A 19,702-nucleotide genomic window follows, 5' to 3' on the forward strand; every position below is an offset into this window, starting at 1 on the left:
AGCACAAAAGGCTCACAACACGTCAATGTGGGGGAAGACCAGCAAAGCGATCACGAACTGAACGTCTAAATATTGCCGATCATTTTCCTATTGAACAGCCTTCTCGTCGCCGATGCTTTCATTGTACTTCACAAAATAAGGAAACCAGAACCAAATACGTCTGTTCTGGATGCAACAGCGCTTTATGTTTTAAATGTTTCGCTTCTTTTCACAAGTGACTTAAATTTGTAAAAGGAAAAATGAATAAAGAGTGAAATCCATTATTTTTTATTAAAAGTTGATATTTCATTTTTTGTTCCTTTTGGTATTATTGGGACTTATGCGTCCCACCTAAATGTTATTGGGATTATATATCCCAGGATAACCGTAAGGATATCCGATTTTTCAGGTATGCCAAACATCTTATATTTTAGTCATACTACAGTATTTGCTGTCGTAATGATGAAAACCCCGCCTGATTTCGAAAAAAACTCAGGGGTGAAAGGGTTAAAGCACCTCATACAAAAAAAAAAGAAAACAGTTTTTTTAAATTAAATAAAATCCAATATCACTTGTTAATAAATTGTATTTTACAAATGGCTGTTTTAAGGGCACATAGTAAAATTGATGGAAAAAATTAGATATTGATTAGAATATTATTTAAAAAATATAAAAGAAAATATTTTTTTTAATAATTTCTTTTCATATTTCACACTAGGTGTGCTCCTGAACTCCCCAAAACTTAAAGTTTATCTTTTCGGAAATATTTTTTTTCATCAGTAATTGCACTCACATACAATGCTCATATTAATAGCCAGAGCAATATTATTCGTTAGCTGACTGGGTTTGTCATTGAAAGTGTTGGCCAGTTATTAGTTTATCATCAAACTTCTGCCATAACAGACTTCTCTAATCTTCATCTTAATTCTGCACACATTGATAAGCTTCTTAAATGGAAATTATTTAGTATACCATTTAGAAAGTTAGTTTCAAGCTTTATCAGAAGAAAGCATTCCAATTCTTCTATAGGTAATAGGCCTCTGAGGACTTCACCAAATCGGCAATTTAAATCTCTATTTCCTATAGATCTATGTGAAACTTAAACCATTCGGAGCAGTTAATAACTTGAAGAAAAAATAGGGGTAAAAATTTTAATATTAAAATTTTCACTAAAGGCGTCAAATCATATCTCCTAAACACAGTAAATATTGTCCAGCAGATACAGGATTATTTATAGCATGCATTTATAAGCAATATTTGCCGAACGAACTGTTATCTCGTCAAACTAATTTTACAAAAGTATTTTAATTACTTGAATACTAACGCACTTCTCAATAATTCAAAAAACGATCACTTCTTGACGTGTGATTTCTTTTTGACTGCGAACGCGCTCGGTGATGGCGTTCGCATTTCATTTTCTAGAGCTCACACTTCTTCGAAAATACTCAAAATTACCTTAAAGACTTCGCAGTCACCGAGATTCTTTTAGCCACAAACTTTACCACTACAACAACAAGAATTTATTACATTTTTTCAAGTACGTGAGCAATTAAAATGATAAACTTTTTAACAAAATTCACTTTCTATCGAAATGAAATCGAAAAAATACCCATTAAACAACAAAAGAAACAACATATAAATTACACAAAATGAAGCGTGGTAAAAAGACGGCAGCGCTGGCCGACGAAGCTCTCGGTATATTTACCTATTTGGTCGAGGCATTGGGGCACATGCTGAGGAATGAGCGGGATCATTACTGTTGTGGGTGCCATTGTAGTGATAGCAAAAGAGTTTCATGTGGATGCGTTAAACAGTTACGATTTACTTACTTTGCATTTCGGTATTCGATATTTTCACTTTTGACTCACTGACGGAAATAATAATGAGGTGTGGCGTTGCCAAATGTTTACCGATTAGCACCAAAGTCCACTACCGGCACTCAGCAAAATACATACAAACATACAGACATTTGTGCATACATAAATACTTACGCATGCGCATAGTGAAGAAGTGTGAAAATAATCTGTTTGCACTGTTAGTTGCTACTCTAGGCACATTGCGCAAAGAAATTATCGTGGGAGAGCATTTCGCCTGGTGGCAACAATGTGCTATTTGCAAATTAAATATGATTTGTGTCAATGGGTAGCTTTAACATGTATTATTTAAAATTGCTTCTAGAGGAAATATTTTTATTTTTATATATAATTAGATTGCTAAATATTCGCTAAGTTGGCAAACATATCAATTTGAATTTTTCTCTGCTATAATTTGTGTTGCAAAACCGTATTTCGCATTCCTTTGCCAAATGACGTTTCCGCCTGAGTTTTCGGTTTAAGTCAGTTTTATGTGCCATTACTGTAGCTACCCATCTTTTACTAAGCACAAGCGCACAATAATTGATTAAATATAATATGTTAATGTCGTATTTAAAGTTATAACGTTCAACTCACCGGCGAGCTTACGCATGCCTTCCAAAAATAGTATATTTCCATATACAGTTACTTAACATGGATAAATTTTTTACTCGTTATGTACATATTTCTTTATGTAATAATTCAAATTAGCATTGTTAGGAAAGCCTAGGTTTTTCAAAAAATCTATCTTTTTTTAATTTTAAAATAAGTAAACTTTAGGGTCTTAAAATCATAATTCAATTGGTATAATGAGGAAAAAAATGGAAATTTTACAACCCAGTGTAGTGTCGAAGTCTTCGCACAGCCACTGTACATAAAACACTAACGCCGTTTTTGTGGAAACTGCTGAAGAGGATGGTACTAGAAGACTATCACACATATCCACTTGAAATACTATAACTTCATTATATTGTACATTACGCAGGAATTGTTTGCTTTTGCAATTTTTTTAGCAACAACTTACGGCCAAAAAATCGATCAAAAATTAGCGTGATGAGCTGAGTCGATTTAGCCATGTCCGTTTGTCCGTCCTTCCGTCTGTAATTGTGCATACATTTCATTTTTTCACCAAGACGCTGCTCATTTGTCAGAACCAGTCCCCGATATCGGATTACTATGTATAGCATACAGTCCCCATATAACTTAAAAATTATATTTTTAAAATGTAAAAAAAAAGCGAGGTATATCGTACTTCATAGTCACACAAACTCCAGAATTAAATTCGACGAAAAACAAGAAAAAACGTCTACTGCGGTTAAACCGAAACTATAATTATAAACAGCAACAAAAAATTCCATACAAGAACTTAATTTGAGCGGTGATTTTATATGGCAGTTGATAATTTTTACGGAGATTTAATCAATGCCTGAAACAATAATCTATCTCAAATTTTGTGAAGGTATCTTGTCAAATGAAAAAGGTTTCCATATAAGGACTGCGATCGCTCAGTTTGTATGGAAGCTATTTGCTTTAATCATCCTACATCGGCGGTGCCGGCAAATGTGCAGCTTATTTAGCAAAAAAGGACGTGAAAAAAGTACGAAAAAATTGCATGTCGATATCTCACAAATTTACAGACTAATAAGTCTCTTACCCTGTATTTCTAAAATATTTAAAAAAGTGTTACTATCAAAGATGACACCTTTCCACCATGAAAGTAATATAAAACCAACGCACAAATTCGCTATTCGTGCTAAACATGGCACTGTAGAGCAAGTAAATAGAATTACCAACGAAATCAAGAAAGCATTCGAGCACAGAGAGTACTAATCAGTTATTTTTCTTGGTGTAGCTCAGGCGTTCGATAAGGTCTGGCATGAAGGCCTTTTATAGAAAATCAAAAACGTTTTACGTTACGAATTGCATAAAACTTTGGAGTCATATTGATGAAGCAGGAAATTGACAGTTAAAATAGCAGACTTCATATCAAAAGAATGAGCAATAAGCGCTGGTGTACCGCAGTGTAGCGTGCTAGGTCCAACCCTGTACATAATATATACAGCAGACATTCCAATAGCTATTAACGTATTGACATCTACTTTCGCGGATGGCACAGCTCTAGTAAGTCGTAACAAATGCCCCAATCAGAGCATCAAGAGTACAGGTGTTAGAGCAGCACTTAACTTTTGTCAAAGAATGGCTAGCCAACTGAATTAAAATAAATAATGTCCTAGTACCCCAAGTATCTTGGGATTCACCTGAATTGAAGGCTCACGTGGCGAAAATATATCGGAGTAAAATAACTTGCATAAAGTTAAGAGCAGCAAATTTAAATTGGCTTTTAAACAAAAGTTCTAAACTTAGCCTGCACAACAAAGTGCTGTTATACAATGCAGTCATAAAACCGATTTGGATGTATGGCATTCAACCGTGGGATACGATCTGTGCAATCAACATTTATATAATACAAAGTTTCTAATCTAAAATGTTTAGAACAATCACGATGTTCACAATGGTGCATGCGTAATGAAAACATTCATAATGATCTTAACATTTTTCCGGTCCTCAAAACATTTATCAAAAGCACTTTTTGAGATGGCCTCCAACTCCTTCAGAGAATTTTGTTTCATCATTTCGATTGATTGTTGACTTGTTTGCATGTCAAACTCATATCCCATGTCGCATGAGCAGTTACAAAGCTCTTCATGAATGTAAGATTGGAATTCGCATGATCAAGCATGTCAAAAGACTTGCATACGGTACTATTTAAAAAAAAATACAGCTTTATCAGGACGAATCAATCAAGAACGCGTTTCATGCCCGAAATAACCACCAAAATCATTTGTTCGATATTTTTATTCATTATAAAAATCGTAACGCACTGCGGAAGTGTAACGACTTAAGCATCGGCTGTAAACGAACTGGTTGACAGATCTCGCTCATATTTGGCCTAGTAGTTAAGGACAGTCCTACCAACTCTTAATAGCAAAATACTTTTTATTAAATATAATTTACCCGAGGAAAATAATTACAATTTCCGGGTGCTTTTTATCACAATGTATGTGTATATTTTATAGGCGTTTCTTTCTGGGTGTTACAAACATCGGGGCAAACTTAACTTACCCTGTTGCGGGTATAAATATAGTACCATTCCTTATACTTATATATATGATCTTCAAAGACACGTGTGTAAGATTTGTGAAATGTTGTATTATTGTATCTAATTATAGTATTTTGACGATAAGTCAATGAGAGAATGAGAGAGCGATGAACTTCAAAACAGGATGTACGGACGAAAACCCCAAACAATTATTCAAAATGACAAAATTGTGATTTTTGATATAGCTGACATTCTAGGGATCCCAAAAGTATGGGTTGGACAAAAGTAGGAATTGGTCATTGCTATTTGGAAATGCGAAAGCTCACAGGAGGAAGAATGTATCGCGCCTCATATTAATGGAAACAAAAACAAAATTGTATGACTTTTGCCTCTAATTCCATGCACTTCCTCTGCATCATCCGGGTCTGTTCTGCGCTCCTGAAAATTTTAAATACTGTCATTTCTAAAATTTGCTAAATTATGTTATATGTAAAACTACCATATCTTCACATTTAGATTCCTTTGTTTTACAATTCTATTTAGTCATTACAGTAAACAACCCAAACAAAAAGACAAAAGCAGTATTTTTAAATTTCCCTCTTTTGCTAAAGAGTTATGAAACTGGTAATACACATAGAACCCCCGTTATAGGTATATGTTGCAATATTATGCCCATCCGCTGTTTCTTCATTAACAGCTCTAAGAAAACTTAAAGATCGTTATTATTTCGCTTTAATTATGTAACAGTCACGATAACAAGCACCGCTTCTGCAAAGAAAACATAATTCCGATTTATCTCACTTTTCATTCGCGACGGATTGGCATTGCCACTGACTTTTCACTTTTTAATAACTTGTATGCAAATGACGGCATGTGTGCATGTATGTATGTGAGCATGAGTGTGCAAATTTTTACATACGTTATCTAATTTGTTGTTGTTTTGTCAACAACTCGCGACATTTATAGGCAAATATTGACATTAGAAACGCTAAACGGCAAAGCGACTGCAATTAAGCGAACTCGTCGGCAAAGCTGGAGCAAGACAAGCTGCTGTATGAAGCTGTAAGCAAGTAAATAGATAAGTAGCTGCAATTATGTAAAGACACGCGTGGATGTGCATGCCACTATATTTGTATACATGAATGTATTAATTTCACAACTATGTGACTACCTTTGTGTGAGCAAATGTTTAATTGTAAAAATTTACCGATTCAAATGGCATGCAGGCACTTTCTTCTGATGACAAAGTTGCAGCCAAAACAACAACTCCAATAACAGCAACAACAAATGCAAAGATACTGTACGCGTCTAGTTATCGCTTACTTATGTCAACAATTTTATTGTTGGCAGTAAAAGTGCTCGCATGAAAGCAAACTAAATTAAGTAGCGAATAAAACCGACACGCAGCTACATTAGTTGACGACATTAGCGAATCGCAATCGTTAGAGACGCTGCCGCGCATCGAGACTGCGGCTATTCAGGCGACCGGATAAGACCACATGAACTTGGCAGCAGCTGCCGCTGTTCGATCGCTTCGCTGCCAATGCGGTAGTGCAAAACTGAAGTGAAACTTTTTCTTTCTGTTGCCACATGCTTGCTTCAAACGCGTCAATTTTCTACTTTACTCTAATTTCATTGCCACACACACACGCCTCCAACCGATTATGCGTTTGCCTTGGCTTTTTGTTAGTGGGAATAATGCAGACAGTAAAAACTCTTTAAAATACATTTTTTATACCTCCGGTCTAAGGTTTGGCTTTTCGAATAACAATAGTATACCCATACAATTTTGCAAATCATAGAATAAAGAGTTAGATAAAACTTAGGCAGTCATCGAATTTTTACCTGAGAGCTTACTAATATACCAGGAATTACATCAATATATGTACATATATCAGGGGGACAAATGATGCAAATCCAATTTTGGCATAAGTGTAAACAACTTTTGCTGCAAACGGTGAGACTAGCCTTGAACCCTCAAAATATGTACTTTATTTTGACAATAAGGCTTTAAAAAGTCTTTCCCTTACTTACTTTTTGATCACAGTAGTACATATGAATACAAAATGGCAGTTCCTAGGTGTACCTTTGGAATCTACTATTTTAAGAGGGTCTCTACTGACCATAAATATAACCTCAACTTTGAGAGGTAATGAAAAGTATATTTTTATAGTTTAATCACGAATTCTTAAAGGATATGCTACCCATTTATAACAAAAGGCCCTAGAAATGATTATTACAATTTATCCAGATTCACGGTGTGTGTATAGCAAGGTTGCCAGCATTAGTGTAAACGATTGGTAATAGTAAACGCCATAAAATTTACAATTTAGTGTCCATCAATTACAGCAGTCATTATATTTGCTAAAATATGAAGTCGCGCATGTTACGGCAGTTTCAAGTACACATGTACATACATTGGTACACATGTCGTTAGAAAACACTGAGCATGCGCAGCTAACCCCTGACGGTGTACATTTTTTCACAGCTAACCCACAGCTTCGCCTGCTATAATACTCGTATATAACTTTTAACTATTTGTTCAACTTTGGCGGCTTCCTCTGTAATGGGCACCGAAAAGAAAATACGTACATGCAAAAATGCATAAATATAAATAACATGTTAACCCGTGTACAACAATGTGGTCTCTTTAAATATTTTGTATTTTGTATTCTCTTAAAAAACGTCTGAACGATATGCAAACGAGTTTCTAAATGAGTTGGATGAAAGAGAACGCGCTCCATGAATACTATGTTCAGAGCGCCGAGCACAAATGTAGATGCCACTTTTTCACACTTGGCTCCATGCCCATGTATATTGGACTATTAGAGTACTCTGTCAGTGGCTTGCGATGGACAGTGCATTATTTAACAGGAATATTAGTTTATTATTTAATTTTATTATGAACAAATACCGGGAAGGCTTTGTTCTAATTTTAAAGTTCCTTGTTTTCTTAAAAATCTATGTCGTCCCACTGAAAGTAGTCCCCAATTGGGGCCAACACTTGTGCAACCACATCTCAATAATCGAAGAAAACTGTCCACATAACCTTGATTTTGACTCGCTTCGACGTGTTTTTTCGGCTTCGACTTACCTTTGACATGATATTGTCGTCTGTTTGCGTGTCGTTGGTATAGATCCAAGACTAATCGCTAGTAATAATACGTTTCATGACATGCTGATAGTCGCAACGCGACCTTGTTTTTCGAAAAAAATGAGTAATTCTGCTGTCACTCTGCTTTTGCAGAAATACTTGCTTCCGACAAACAATTATCACCGAAAGCCTGTTCCAACATACTGTATGTTTCAGAACCAGAAATTTTAGTCCGCATACAAAATTTAGTGGAACTTCTTTGTTGAACTATTTCACTCATCGTAAAAATCGCCGTATGTATTTTATGTACTTCAGAATTTCACTTTCCGGACTAAGTTGAGCTGACCTCCTCATACTTATGTTATGGGAGCCGGTGGGCATTAGCAACAACGACACGTACAGACAGTGCAGGGAAATAGGCATGCAAAAGACGCTGGAACACCTTTTATACCTCCGTTCGGCCTTATTTAGAAATTATCTCAGATATCTTGGAGTAGTTCAAGGAGCTATATAAAAAATCAGAACTTGATATCAAATCTCTCTTAAAGTTCGCAAAAATCGTTGACGCCCTGTACGACGGATACTTCAGCTGAAATTAAAATGAACCTCCATCTGGTATTACTAAGGACTATTAGGTCCATATATGACATTACAGCCGGCCAGAATAACCTAACCTAAGCTAAGTCTGCTTGATTTATTCTGCACCGAAATTATTCAAATTTGAGACATTTTTGGTGATTTTAGGTGTTCAATTGAATAATCCCGTACTTACTTTGCTTACTATGGCACAGGCATACTTCCTTTCAATTGAAATTGCCTCCGTGACTTTCTTAGCACGGTTGCAAGAGCACAAACTGATATAAGAGCAGTAAAGTCACTGCACTTTACCGACTCTGAGAGATGTGAAGCAAATGATTAAGCTACACTGAAGTTGACAATATTTGAAAAAAAAAACAGCCACATAAAATAAGCTGAAAATGAGCTTATAACTGACACTCGAGAGAAACTGAAAAAGTACTAAGAGAGAATGAGAGCAAATATGAGGTTTTTGATGGTACAATGTCATTGCCAGAGTAAGCCAGGTTTGAAGAGTTGCTAAAGTTGAATAACAATAACAACGACAGTAATACCGGCAGTAAAAACGTACAACTCATTTTACTGTTACTGCAGAAGAGGCCACTTCAAATGCCGTACAACTGTTTGGTATTCTTAGCGCGATTTCTGCTTTGGCAGTGCAAACTTTGACGGCACATTATGCATAGAAGTTGGCGGCGGTCTGCCGGCGGTCGGAGGTAGCAATATTGGTCTACTTATACTCGTACAATGCGCATGTGTGACTCTGAATGTCGACTAGACGATGGTGTTAAAGTGCCACAACGCCGTCGATGAGCCGCAAAGTAAACGCTATTTTTCAATAAACCACTTTAACAACAAGCTCAACAATAATAGCAACAATGGTCGACAGCAACAAAAGCGAGCACCGCAAAGCAAGTGGCTTTCTCAGCGCGATTACGTTTAACTCACTTCAATTGGATGCAATTCAATTTGAATTACAAGCAAATAGTAGTGAGTACAAAAAAGTGTGTGCGCGCGCATGTGTTTGTATGTCACACATGTACGTGTGTAAAACAACCGCTGTCATGCCAGTGCGTGCGTGTGTGTGCGTTTGACTGCGTTTACTGTCACAGCGTCGGTTGTACGCCGGGAATAAAACTCGATCCACAAACGCCTCCTAGTCACAGTTTACCGGTTGCCGTCCGACTGATCGATTGATCGCAAACCCGAGAGAAATTAAATAACAACTGAAGTAACTGTATACAGTGAAGTAGCGGTAGATTACTAAGGATCAACAGCAGGAACGGTGTTGTGTTGTGTGACTTTGCGTCGAATTCGAAACGAAAACGCAAAATTAGTGAAAATGTTCAAGTTTGTGTGTTTGTTCGCCCTGGTGGCCACCAGTGCCGCCTCCAGCGCCAATCAAGTCTCCGAGACAGACAGCCTCCTGACCAATGCCCTTAAAATGGTCAAGGAGTGCGGTGATCGTTCAATGGTTTTGTGCATGAAGGTAAGAGGAAAGCTTGCTGCATAAGAAATGAGTGTTGTTAAAACGAGACTAACAGTGACAAAGTCTGCACTCATATGCAACAAAAGCAATTATAATTACATTTGCATATAAATGTGAGAAATTTGTTAAGAATGTGTTGGTGATAAAACAATTTAATTAAATCGGATCATCTTCTACTATCAATACAACCAAATGTGAAACATAAAACTTGGTATCAACAGGGACCTGATTTTGCCAAAAACGAAATATTTTTAAATACTCTTTTCTCTGATATTTTTAAAATTATATCCACCTTTTAATAATATAACATATATAATCTAAAATAGCCTTTTATTATTTAGTTAGAAAACAATTTAAAACGAAATTATTTTAAAATTATTACAGAGTATTTGGTATCTAACACCAATTAAAAATTTTAAATAAAAGTGCTGTTTTCCTTTAAGATCCGGATCTAAAGTTTCTGTAAACCCTCACAACCCCTGTAACTCTTTCCTGAACTCAAGAATGTTCTTTGAACATTTGATATTACTCGTCAACACGACTCGAGAACACGCCACTCTTCATAAATCATATGCTTACCATACAGTTATGACCAAATATTTACAAATTTATACGAACAGTTATATTGTTCGTCCAAAGCTTTAGAAAACATAATTATTCAATTTTTGCAAACAAAACATATAGAAACCACTTTCAAATTATCACTTTGTCTCTTATGCAGGAACGCGCGTTACACTACTTCGACACTGAGAATGGAGACGTCAAATTGACTGAAGGAATTTCGTTGATAAAAACCGATGACATCCCAGTGGGGCGTTCTTTAAGCGAAGCTGCCTTGCCCGAAGAACCCGAAGCGCGTGAAAACGAGGTCGATGCTTTGCTGGTGGAGCGTGTGGCGCGATTCTTCGGCACACACACACTGCAATTCAAAGTGCCCAAAGACTCCATTCAGGATATGCAACGTGCCCTCGAAGAATGTAAGTGTACACACCAATTTGTGAACCGAACTATGTAAATGGGGTTTTGGGATAGAGAACACACAAAGTATGAAATCAAGCTCCTGCAATCGCCAAGCTGTTATCACTATGTAAAGCATATGGCGTGCGTTTCTCCGCACACGGATGCAATTTACACTGATGTGTTTTATGCATCGCGTGGCCTAAGCTCGCAGCAATAGTGGAAAAAATCATGTTTTCACTGCAAAACATCGCCAATATGTATGTAGAAGATAGTTGCTGCCAATATGTGTGGGTCAGTGTGGCATGGGTGTGCGTTAGCGAATTTTGAGGTCGTCAAACTGGAGTCGTAAAACTAGCGGCTTTGTTTTGGTCTTGAAAGTGCAACGGTGCATTGCTGCTTGAGGTCGTGATTCGTGTTTGTACATCGGTGCATTGCCTTGTATTCTATAATTGTGTAAATTTCCAGCAACAGCTCGATTTTTTCGAGAAAAAAAAATAAATAACATTGAACGTATTTTCAAGGTCAATGCTTCATTTGATCTAGTTGAGGTTTGAGGCACACTGACGTAAAATCTCATATACGAGTATTTAAGCTTCAGCCTGCGAATGAAGTTTTAATCGCTTCAAATCAAATTTGCAACCTTTAATTTGCATTTAGATTGAAAACACAAAAGTTTGGCGTTGCTTATGTAGATTATATGTAGTAATCCACGTGTGCATACATATTTACAAACATGAGTTGAACACGAATTACGTTACGTACGTAACACACCGCTTTTTTACTATCTTTCCCAATTTATGAGTTTAATTTTAATAAGAGGGGTAACAGAAGAAGTATAAATCCTCCTAAAAAGTTCTGACCCGTGGACGAGGAAATTAAGATAATATGTTAAATATTTTAATTTTTGAAGCGACAGGTTAGACAAATACCCAGATGAACACATCCTTCAAATCTCCTTTAGCGAAAGAAAAAAAAACAAGAAAAAACGTTAACTTCGGTTGCACCGAAGCTAAATACCCTTCACAGCATTTCTGTTAGTAACTATGTGTTCAGTTTGTATGGAAGCTGTATGCTATAGTAATCCGTTCTAAACAATTTTTTGGAGATGACATCTTTAGAACAATTTTTTTGGAGATGACATTGGTGCTTTAGAAAATAATGTATACCAAATTTCGTGAATATATCTTGTCAAATGTGAAAGTTTTCCATACAAGAACTTGATTCCGATCGTTCAGTTTGTATGGCAGCTATATGTTATAGTGGTCCGATATCGGTCGTTCCGACAAATGAGCAGCTTCTTGAAGAGAAAATGACGTTTGCAAAATTTCAAAACGATATCTTAAAAACTGAGGGACTAGTTCGTATATATACAGACAGACGGACAGACGGACGGACGGACAGACAGACGGACATGGCTAAATCGACTCAGCTCAACATACTGATCATTTATATATATACTTTATAGGGTCTCCGACGCTTCCTTCTGGGTGTTACAAACATCGTGACAAAGTTAATATACCCTGTTCAGGGTATAATAAATTATATTGAAGACAACTTAGGAAAGTATCTATAGAAGTCATTCATTAAGGAGCAAACAATATTAATAGTTTGTGTAAGATGTGTGTAAACCTGAGACTGAATATTTTTCCAGTTACCAATAGTAATCACAAATTTACCACCTGCTATTGCTCTAGTAAAATAAGTATGTGGCGGGTTTGCAGTAGCCAATCTAATCTTGCGCGATGCTTTACCTTCCATGGACAAAATTTCGTCAATGTGGCTCATTTTATACACATCATGACACAATAAAATCCAGACTTCTGGAATGCAAGACTTTAGTAAAAAAGTTATTTTCACTCTGGTGCAGAAGTCCCTCGAAATATTAAAGGGAACCAATTCAAATTCTCGAATAAATTTTTATTTTCTATCTTTTCTAAATCTTGCTTTCAAATTTAATGAATTTATAGTTTCAGAACGATTCTTCAAAATAATTAATCCCATATATATATAGTAAAACATGGCAAAATATAGGCGAAAATAATTTTTCCCAATAACTCATATTCCGAGAATTTCCAATGCTCACATGCCCCAGTAAGCCACCTAAGTAGTTTTTTCCAAAGCTGCTCAATCAGTTACAGATTATCACAAATTAAGGATGCTAGTTGCTAAATGCAGGCTGCAGCCGTTCGATTGCCAGCCATTAATGGGCGCATGGCCACATCCAAACAGGCCGGTTCGCGTTGAAGCACTTTCTCGTGCTCGTATTAGCCCACAGGCAGACTCAGTGTACTTTTATATATATATATATTTTATATATATATATAAGTGTATATATATATCAATTACAGCTTTTATGAGTCCGACGGCTTCGTTGCCCCTGTTGTTGCAGCACATTGTTGTTTACCTACTTAAGCAATATTTATGTTTAGGCGCACGTTAAAGTTGCAGTTACCTCGACATATTAGCGACTACAGAAGCATGTGGAATAAATAAATGTATGTGAGCATGAAGAAGGTAAGGCGGGCGCAAATCCAGTGGAGAATAGTGTGCACGCACTGCGCATACAAACGAGTTAAACTTGCACGTATTTGTGGGCGTATGTGTGTGCGTGCGTGGGTATGCGAAAAAGGAAAAGTAAAATATCTAGGCATCCAAACAACTGTAAATAGAGAAATTCAATGCTTGTGAAATGCGCATGCTGACTGGACAAGGGGTTACGGGTTGTGCGTTAATTAACGAACAAGGAAAGTAACTGTTGTGCCGCATAGATGTCGAAACTGCATACAAAACAGCCTTGGAGAAATCATATGGGGCAATGGCCAACTAACATGACAAATACAAATGAACACCTCCATGAGGTTCGAGACATAGACAAGCAGCGACAATAAGGAATGCTTAGTGTAGCGTGTGTTGTTAAAACAAAAAATTAAAAACAAAATGAAATTAGAAGAAAGAACATCGATTCCACACTTCTATTGCAGGCAGTCAAATGTGCAGTTTAATTGAATTCTTTGTCGTCAATGACTCCAAGTGTGTCAGCAACTGTTGCTTCAAGTTTAAAGTAGGCTGCCACTGTTGCCAGTTTGCCGTCAATTACGTTGCACGCAGAAGTATGTAGTTTAGCTAACATTTCGAACTGGTCTTCTACCGCGAATTTTCTGCTTTGGGAAAAACTGACGCAGCTGCATGCGATGTCTAGAGCTCCTTCGATTTCGACTAAACACTAGCCACCGATTGAAAATATTTTATTTGTTCCATTTTTTCATGTCATTATTATTATTATTATGTAAAAACCGATAATGTTGACTTTATTTCCTTCTTCCCCATATGTTCATTTTCCCGTTCTAATGTTCTATATTGACTGGTCCCTGAACCCTGGCACTTTAAGCCTTCTCCCATGAATGCATATTCACTAAAACTGAAAGAGACGAGTTTATTTATTTTTTAAGTATATATATGTTGTATATATGTCTTATAATAATAATTCGATTTCGAAAAGTTGAAATTATTTTATGTGAGGTTGGATGGCTGATACAGAGATCGCACTTGGTCTAATAAAAACATTTATTTATAAAGCTATTAAATTAGAATTCCCCATGTTCGATATTATTAGACAGGAAAAAACAATACAAGGTTGGCTTTACTGAGGACAATGAGCTCACCGAATGGCTTCCGATCGATCTTGGATCTGTTAACAACGCATGGACCGATGGTAGACTAAAGCTGGCCAAGTTCCCGTGAAACCCAGCTATCCCAGCAATAGAACACACGAGGAGAGGGAATCGCCGACGCGTTCCCAATATATTGATAGCGGGTCTAGGGTACTTTTCCTTAGGTGGGCAGATAAAAAGCCGTCAGAGTTTGGTTTCGCCACTCACGATTCCATGGATCCGGTATAAAGTCAAACCCTTTGAGGATTTCCGAATGTATATGTTTATTTACATAGAAACTAAAATTTTCTGAATCTGATAGGATAGGATGACATGCACCTTCAACCATTCTAATAAGCGTCGCTCATTGAACTATTTCGTACTTCCATGCAAGGGTGGTCCTTTCTAGGAAACCATAAGAAATTTTTGAGTTACAAAATTAGGAAAATTTTAATTATTACCTTCTAAAACTTTCAGGGAGTTAACAACAATTAACGGATCTTAACAAGAAACATACGTACATTCATATAACTTTCAATAGCCGCAAATGAATAATGAATTCCGTTAAGTGATGACCAATATACGTAGTAAATTCTTTTTCTAGGTATTTTCACACCCTAACTTCTTTCGGTTTCTAACCAACATCAGTACCAAATATAGCGAGTCTTTCTCCTTTTTCTTAAGGAACTTGATTTAATTTTTTCTCTATATCAACTGAGTTGAGGAGCTGATTATGGGATATATCTTAGTAGAGTAAAATAAAATAGACGGACTAGATCAGCTACTTACTATCGGACAAAATGCTAGTCCCTTCCAATAGTTAAGAATACCCCTCTCTTTAATAAAATATTAATAACAACTATCAACCTTGCAACAGTACCTGCAATTTTTGCCTTCAACTCACACTTTCACACTTAGCGCTCGTCTTCAATACACAATTTTCTAACTAGCTAATCTTTGACCATACGTACATATCTATGTACGAGTATTTATACTTTTATATATAGATATGTATATTTAAGTGTATATATATATAGGTATGTTTGTGTAAATAAACATGTGTATTTACATTTTCCTGTTCATTGCCTTTGCTGTTGGTAAACTTTGGAAAGCTGTTTTCTCCTGCAGCTAAAGGCAGCACGTTGTCTGGTTATATTTATGGAAAATGTTGTTGCAATTGCTTCTGTGGCCATTTAACTGATTTCTTTTCATTCTCAGGAAAGTTGTGGCAGTATTTGTTTTTGTAATTGAGGTTTCTTTTAATTTCTTGTTTGTAATTTATTGCCAACAATTTCGAATGACTTTTCTAAACCACTTTATGGAAAGCTTGTTGATCCTGTCGTGGCTGCTGCACAGATGTCCACACATGTATGTTTATGTATGTGTGTGCGTTTATAACTGCACACTCGATTGCCTATTCACACCAGCGAGCTGTACATACTACTACGAATAGAAGCAAAGTGCATTTGAACATTTGCAGATTAGGCTTACACACACACTTATAGTATATTCGTATGCTATATGTGTATACGTACACAAACACATGAAGACAGCTAAAGTAAGTTGTTTGCGGAAATTTGCACCAAAGTTCTTAAGTTCGTCCATTGAATTGCTGCCATCTTCCGAAAAGTTAAAAGCACCAACAACAACTACAACGAGTTTACAAGTGTTGTTGAGGAACATTTTAAATACTAAATTTATTAGCTACAGTAACTACAAGTTTGTCCTTGTTTCTTTGTTGTTGTTTGTTTGAGTGGAAATTTACTTTAAAGCTTGCTTAGAAAATGTGTTGGATTCCAATCTATATAAACTATTTGCAAAGAAATACAATTCTTAAGCAGCATTTGTATTAAATAAATTCAATCGAAACGCAACACAAAAGCTTATATCCAGAAGTACTGAAGCTAGATACGGAAAAGTAAATTTAGAAATGAAATTAAAGTGATATTCATTTATAACAACAAAAACAACACACTTACACTTAAAAAAAAAACTTTCACAGACAATACATTACTCACTCTCTTTCTTCTGTATTTAATTTAGCGCGCGGCAAGAAGAAGGAAAAGAAGAAGTACCTCCTGCCTCTGTTGATGCTCTTCAAATTGAAGATGGCCGCACTCCTGCCACTCGCCATCGGTTTCCTAGCTCTGATCTCCTTCAAAGCGCTCGTCATCGGCAAGATCGCATTGCTGTTGAGCGGCATCATTGGCCTGAAGAAGCTGCTTGAATCGAAGAAAGAGAACTACGAAGTCGTGGCACACCCACACTACTCGCACGAAGAACACGGCTACGCACGCTCAATGAACGAAGCGCAAAAGCTGGCCTACTCAGCGTATCAGCAATAGGAGGCGAAGAGGAACGTGGCTAAACGGGAGTGCAATATGTATATCCTGAAAAACAAAAAACTAATATAATTTTCTAATTTATTTATTTATTTAATTTATAACAATAATTGAGTTTAATTTAGAGCAATTTTTTTGTTTTAAAAGAACTAATAATGAACGCCATGCTTTTTTGTACTTTAACCGGGGCAGAGCGGGGTATACAAATTTTGAAATGAAGAAATATTAAAAATTAGTGAAAATTGCAGTGCAAATACAAAGTTGGGTTAGTGTGGAAAGCTAAGTGGAAAGTATCTAGTTGTGGAAAACGGAGAATTATTCTAAAATTAAGTCACTAAAGCATTGTTAAACTCCATCATCAAATCAAAAAGCTACTTTTTGCAATTAACTAATACTAATTAACTCATAGTCAAATCAAATATTTATTATATATTTGCACAACACACACACACACACATAAGGATTACGTTCCCGAATTGTTCGCGTCGGTTTCTTTTTATGCCAGCTCAGCTGCCCGCCTGCTCGCTTACTATGTAGTCCAATTATGAGCTCGCTTAAGTGTTTATACTAAAATTTATCTAGACCCAACTAAGTAGTTTATATTTTATTATAACTGTATTAACTTTATTGTACTCGTTATGTACTTATATTCACCGCTCATTGTGTTCTGTTAGACTAGTACTAACTGCATTAGCGTACTTTCGAGGTACTCAACTGAGTACTTTAACACTTGTATTAACAGTTTAACAAAGCTTCGCCTACTCTATTTTTTACTAAAATGAAAGACTGGTCCTACGGTTCCACACACATGCCGACTTAATGTCTTAGCGTATGCTGGAACGGAGGACACTTAAGCTATGACTAACGCACTTAACGCTTAATCTGATTACTTCACCAAAAACAATTTACAAGCTGCATGAGAAAGTTTTCAAACTTCTAAAAGCTACTCGTTCTTCATTACGACACTTTTAGCACGCTTACATATTATGCACACACACACACACATACATATACAAATGTTCACAGTTCGCAAAAACTATCTCAACTTACTAAATCATGCTTTCTTCTCCATCTATATTTCCTCTAAGGCTTACAATCTTTAAATATCTGCGCAAAGTACAAAACTAACAAAAACACTAATTTTATTACGCTCCATTTGCAACGCATTTAACTCAATTCCCTCAATATTTACTCAATTCAATTACCCATAAAGAGAGAAATGCATTCGAAACTCATCGAAATTGAAAACCCTACTAATTATTGTGATTACATAACGGTTTCACCTCCAGTATCTCAGTGTCCTGTATTGCCCTTTCGGCATTCGGTGCAGCCAAAAATGGAAAATTTGCATTTAAAATATTGAATATTTTATCAAATAAGGACGCTTAGAGAAGACGTGGCATAAATTTATTTTTCGTGTTTCAGTTTTTAAGATTACGAGTATAAACAGAATGAAAATAAATGTTTGAAAAAAATATAAAGCTGGTTCATAATGTTTAATTGTGGGTTTATTATATCACTCCTTTATAACTAATTTGTGTCTAAATGTTCTCTGCGTGGTGTATTCGCTCACTGGTACCTAAAATTCGATCAGTTTTCTTTTTCTTAATGTGTCATGTCGTAGCATTTCTAAGGAAGCATCCTCAAGACCCCAACTGGACTGCACTGTAATTTAAGCCGGGTTGTACATTTGTGAAGAAGTGGTCTGACCATTATGGAGAAACTGGAAACATAGATGACAGGAAAAAATAGGGAGGAAACAAGTGACATCTAAAAGTGAGGACAAACCTACTATCATCCTTATTTAAAAGAAACCACTGATTAAAGAGAAACTAAAAAGAATTTGTTTAAAAGCATATAAGATATATGTATCTCTGTGTACACATCGATGTAGACTTCAGAAATCTATCATCAAACCCAATAGTACTATAATTAAACCTTTAATATAAAAAAAACACATATTGAAGAAGATTAGATTAATGCAATATTTACAGATGAGTCGACTTTTGTATTTTTCAAACCTTTGGGACATGTTAAGAAAGCAGACGTTTTTGAAAGGTACAAACTTCATTTATTATGTTTATGTATGCTTCTCTCCTCATGAATTTGCATTTTTGAGATGCTTTACAGAAAACCTGAAGGCTTTTAGAATGATAAAATTGTATAAAAAAGATTTACCGAAGTCAGCTGAAATTCTTTACGCAAAAATAACCATAATTGGATACAGCAAGTAGACAATGATGCGAAAGCATATCAGAGGTCTTGGTCCTGCGGATTATGCGGAAAGTTTAGTGCAGGTTGTCATCAGAGATGTCAGGTTACAACATAATAGACTACGTGGGAGGTTGGGGCAAGTACTGAATAGACGCGAGCTATATGAAAGCAGTTCATTATCAATAGTTGCAACATTTTTCCAATAAACACTGACCATGCTTTGGAAATCGAAAAAGTTAATTTTTTGTTTTCGAATACGGTTTTTCAAAAAGTTGCAGATATTTGGAACAGGATTAATGTCTGGTAATTGCGGGACCTATGGAGTTATTTTTATTTCCATAACAACCCTGCACGTACAAGGTACAATGTGTACTTTGGGTCGATATCCTGTTGAAAATGATTTTACTGCTATTAACAGCCGATTTAAGCACACTTAAATTTTAAA

The 19,702-nt window shown here is 36.0% G+C and overlaps 1 protein-coding gene across 1 annotated transcript; it reads left to right on the forward strand.

The window, feature by feature from the left end:
- The first annotated feature begins 9,753 nt into the window (after positions 1–9,753).
- On the forward strand, positions 9,754–18,536 carry LOC105221928 (uncharacterized). The gene is made up of 3 exons (XM_011199075.3): positions 9,754–10,091; positions 10,813–11,068; positions 16,745–18,536. The coding sequence occupies exons 1-3, from the start codon at positions 9,945–9,947 to the stop codon at positions 17,044–17,046; spliced, it is 705 nt and encodes a 234-aa protein (XP_011197377.1). The 5' UTR covers positions 9,754–9,944; the 3' UTR covers positions 17,047–18,536.
- The last annotated feature ends 1,166 nt before the right edge of the window (positions 18,537–19,702 follow it).

The sequence above is a fragment of the Bactrocera dorsalis genome, chromosome 2 (assembly GCF_023373825.1).
Source record: "Bactrocera dorsalis isolate Fly_Bdor chromosome 2, ASM2337382v1, whole genome shotgun sequence".
Taxonomy (NCBI): Eukaryota; Metazoa; Arthropoda; class Insecta; order Diptera; family Tephritidae; genus Bactrocera; species Bactrocera dorsalis.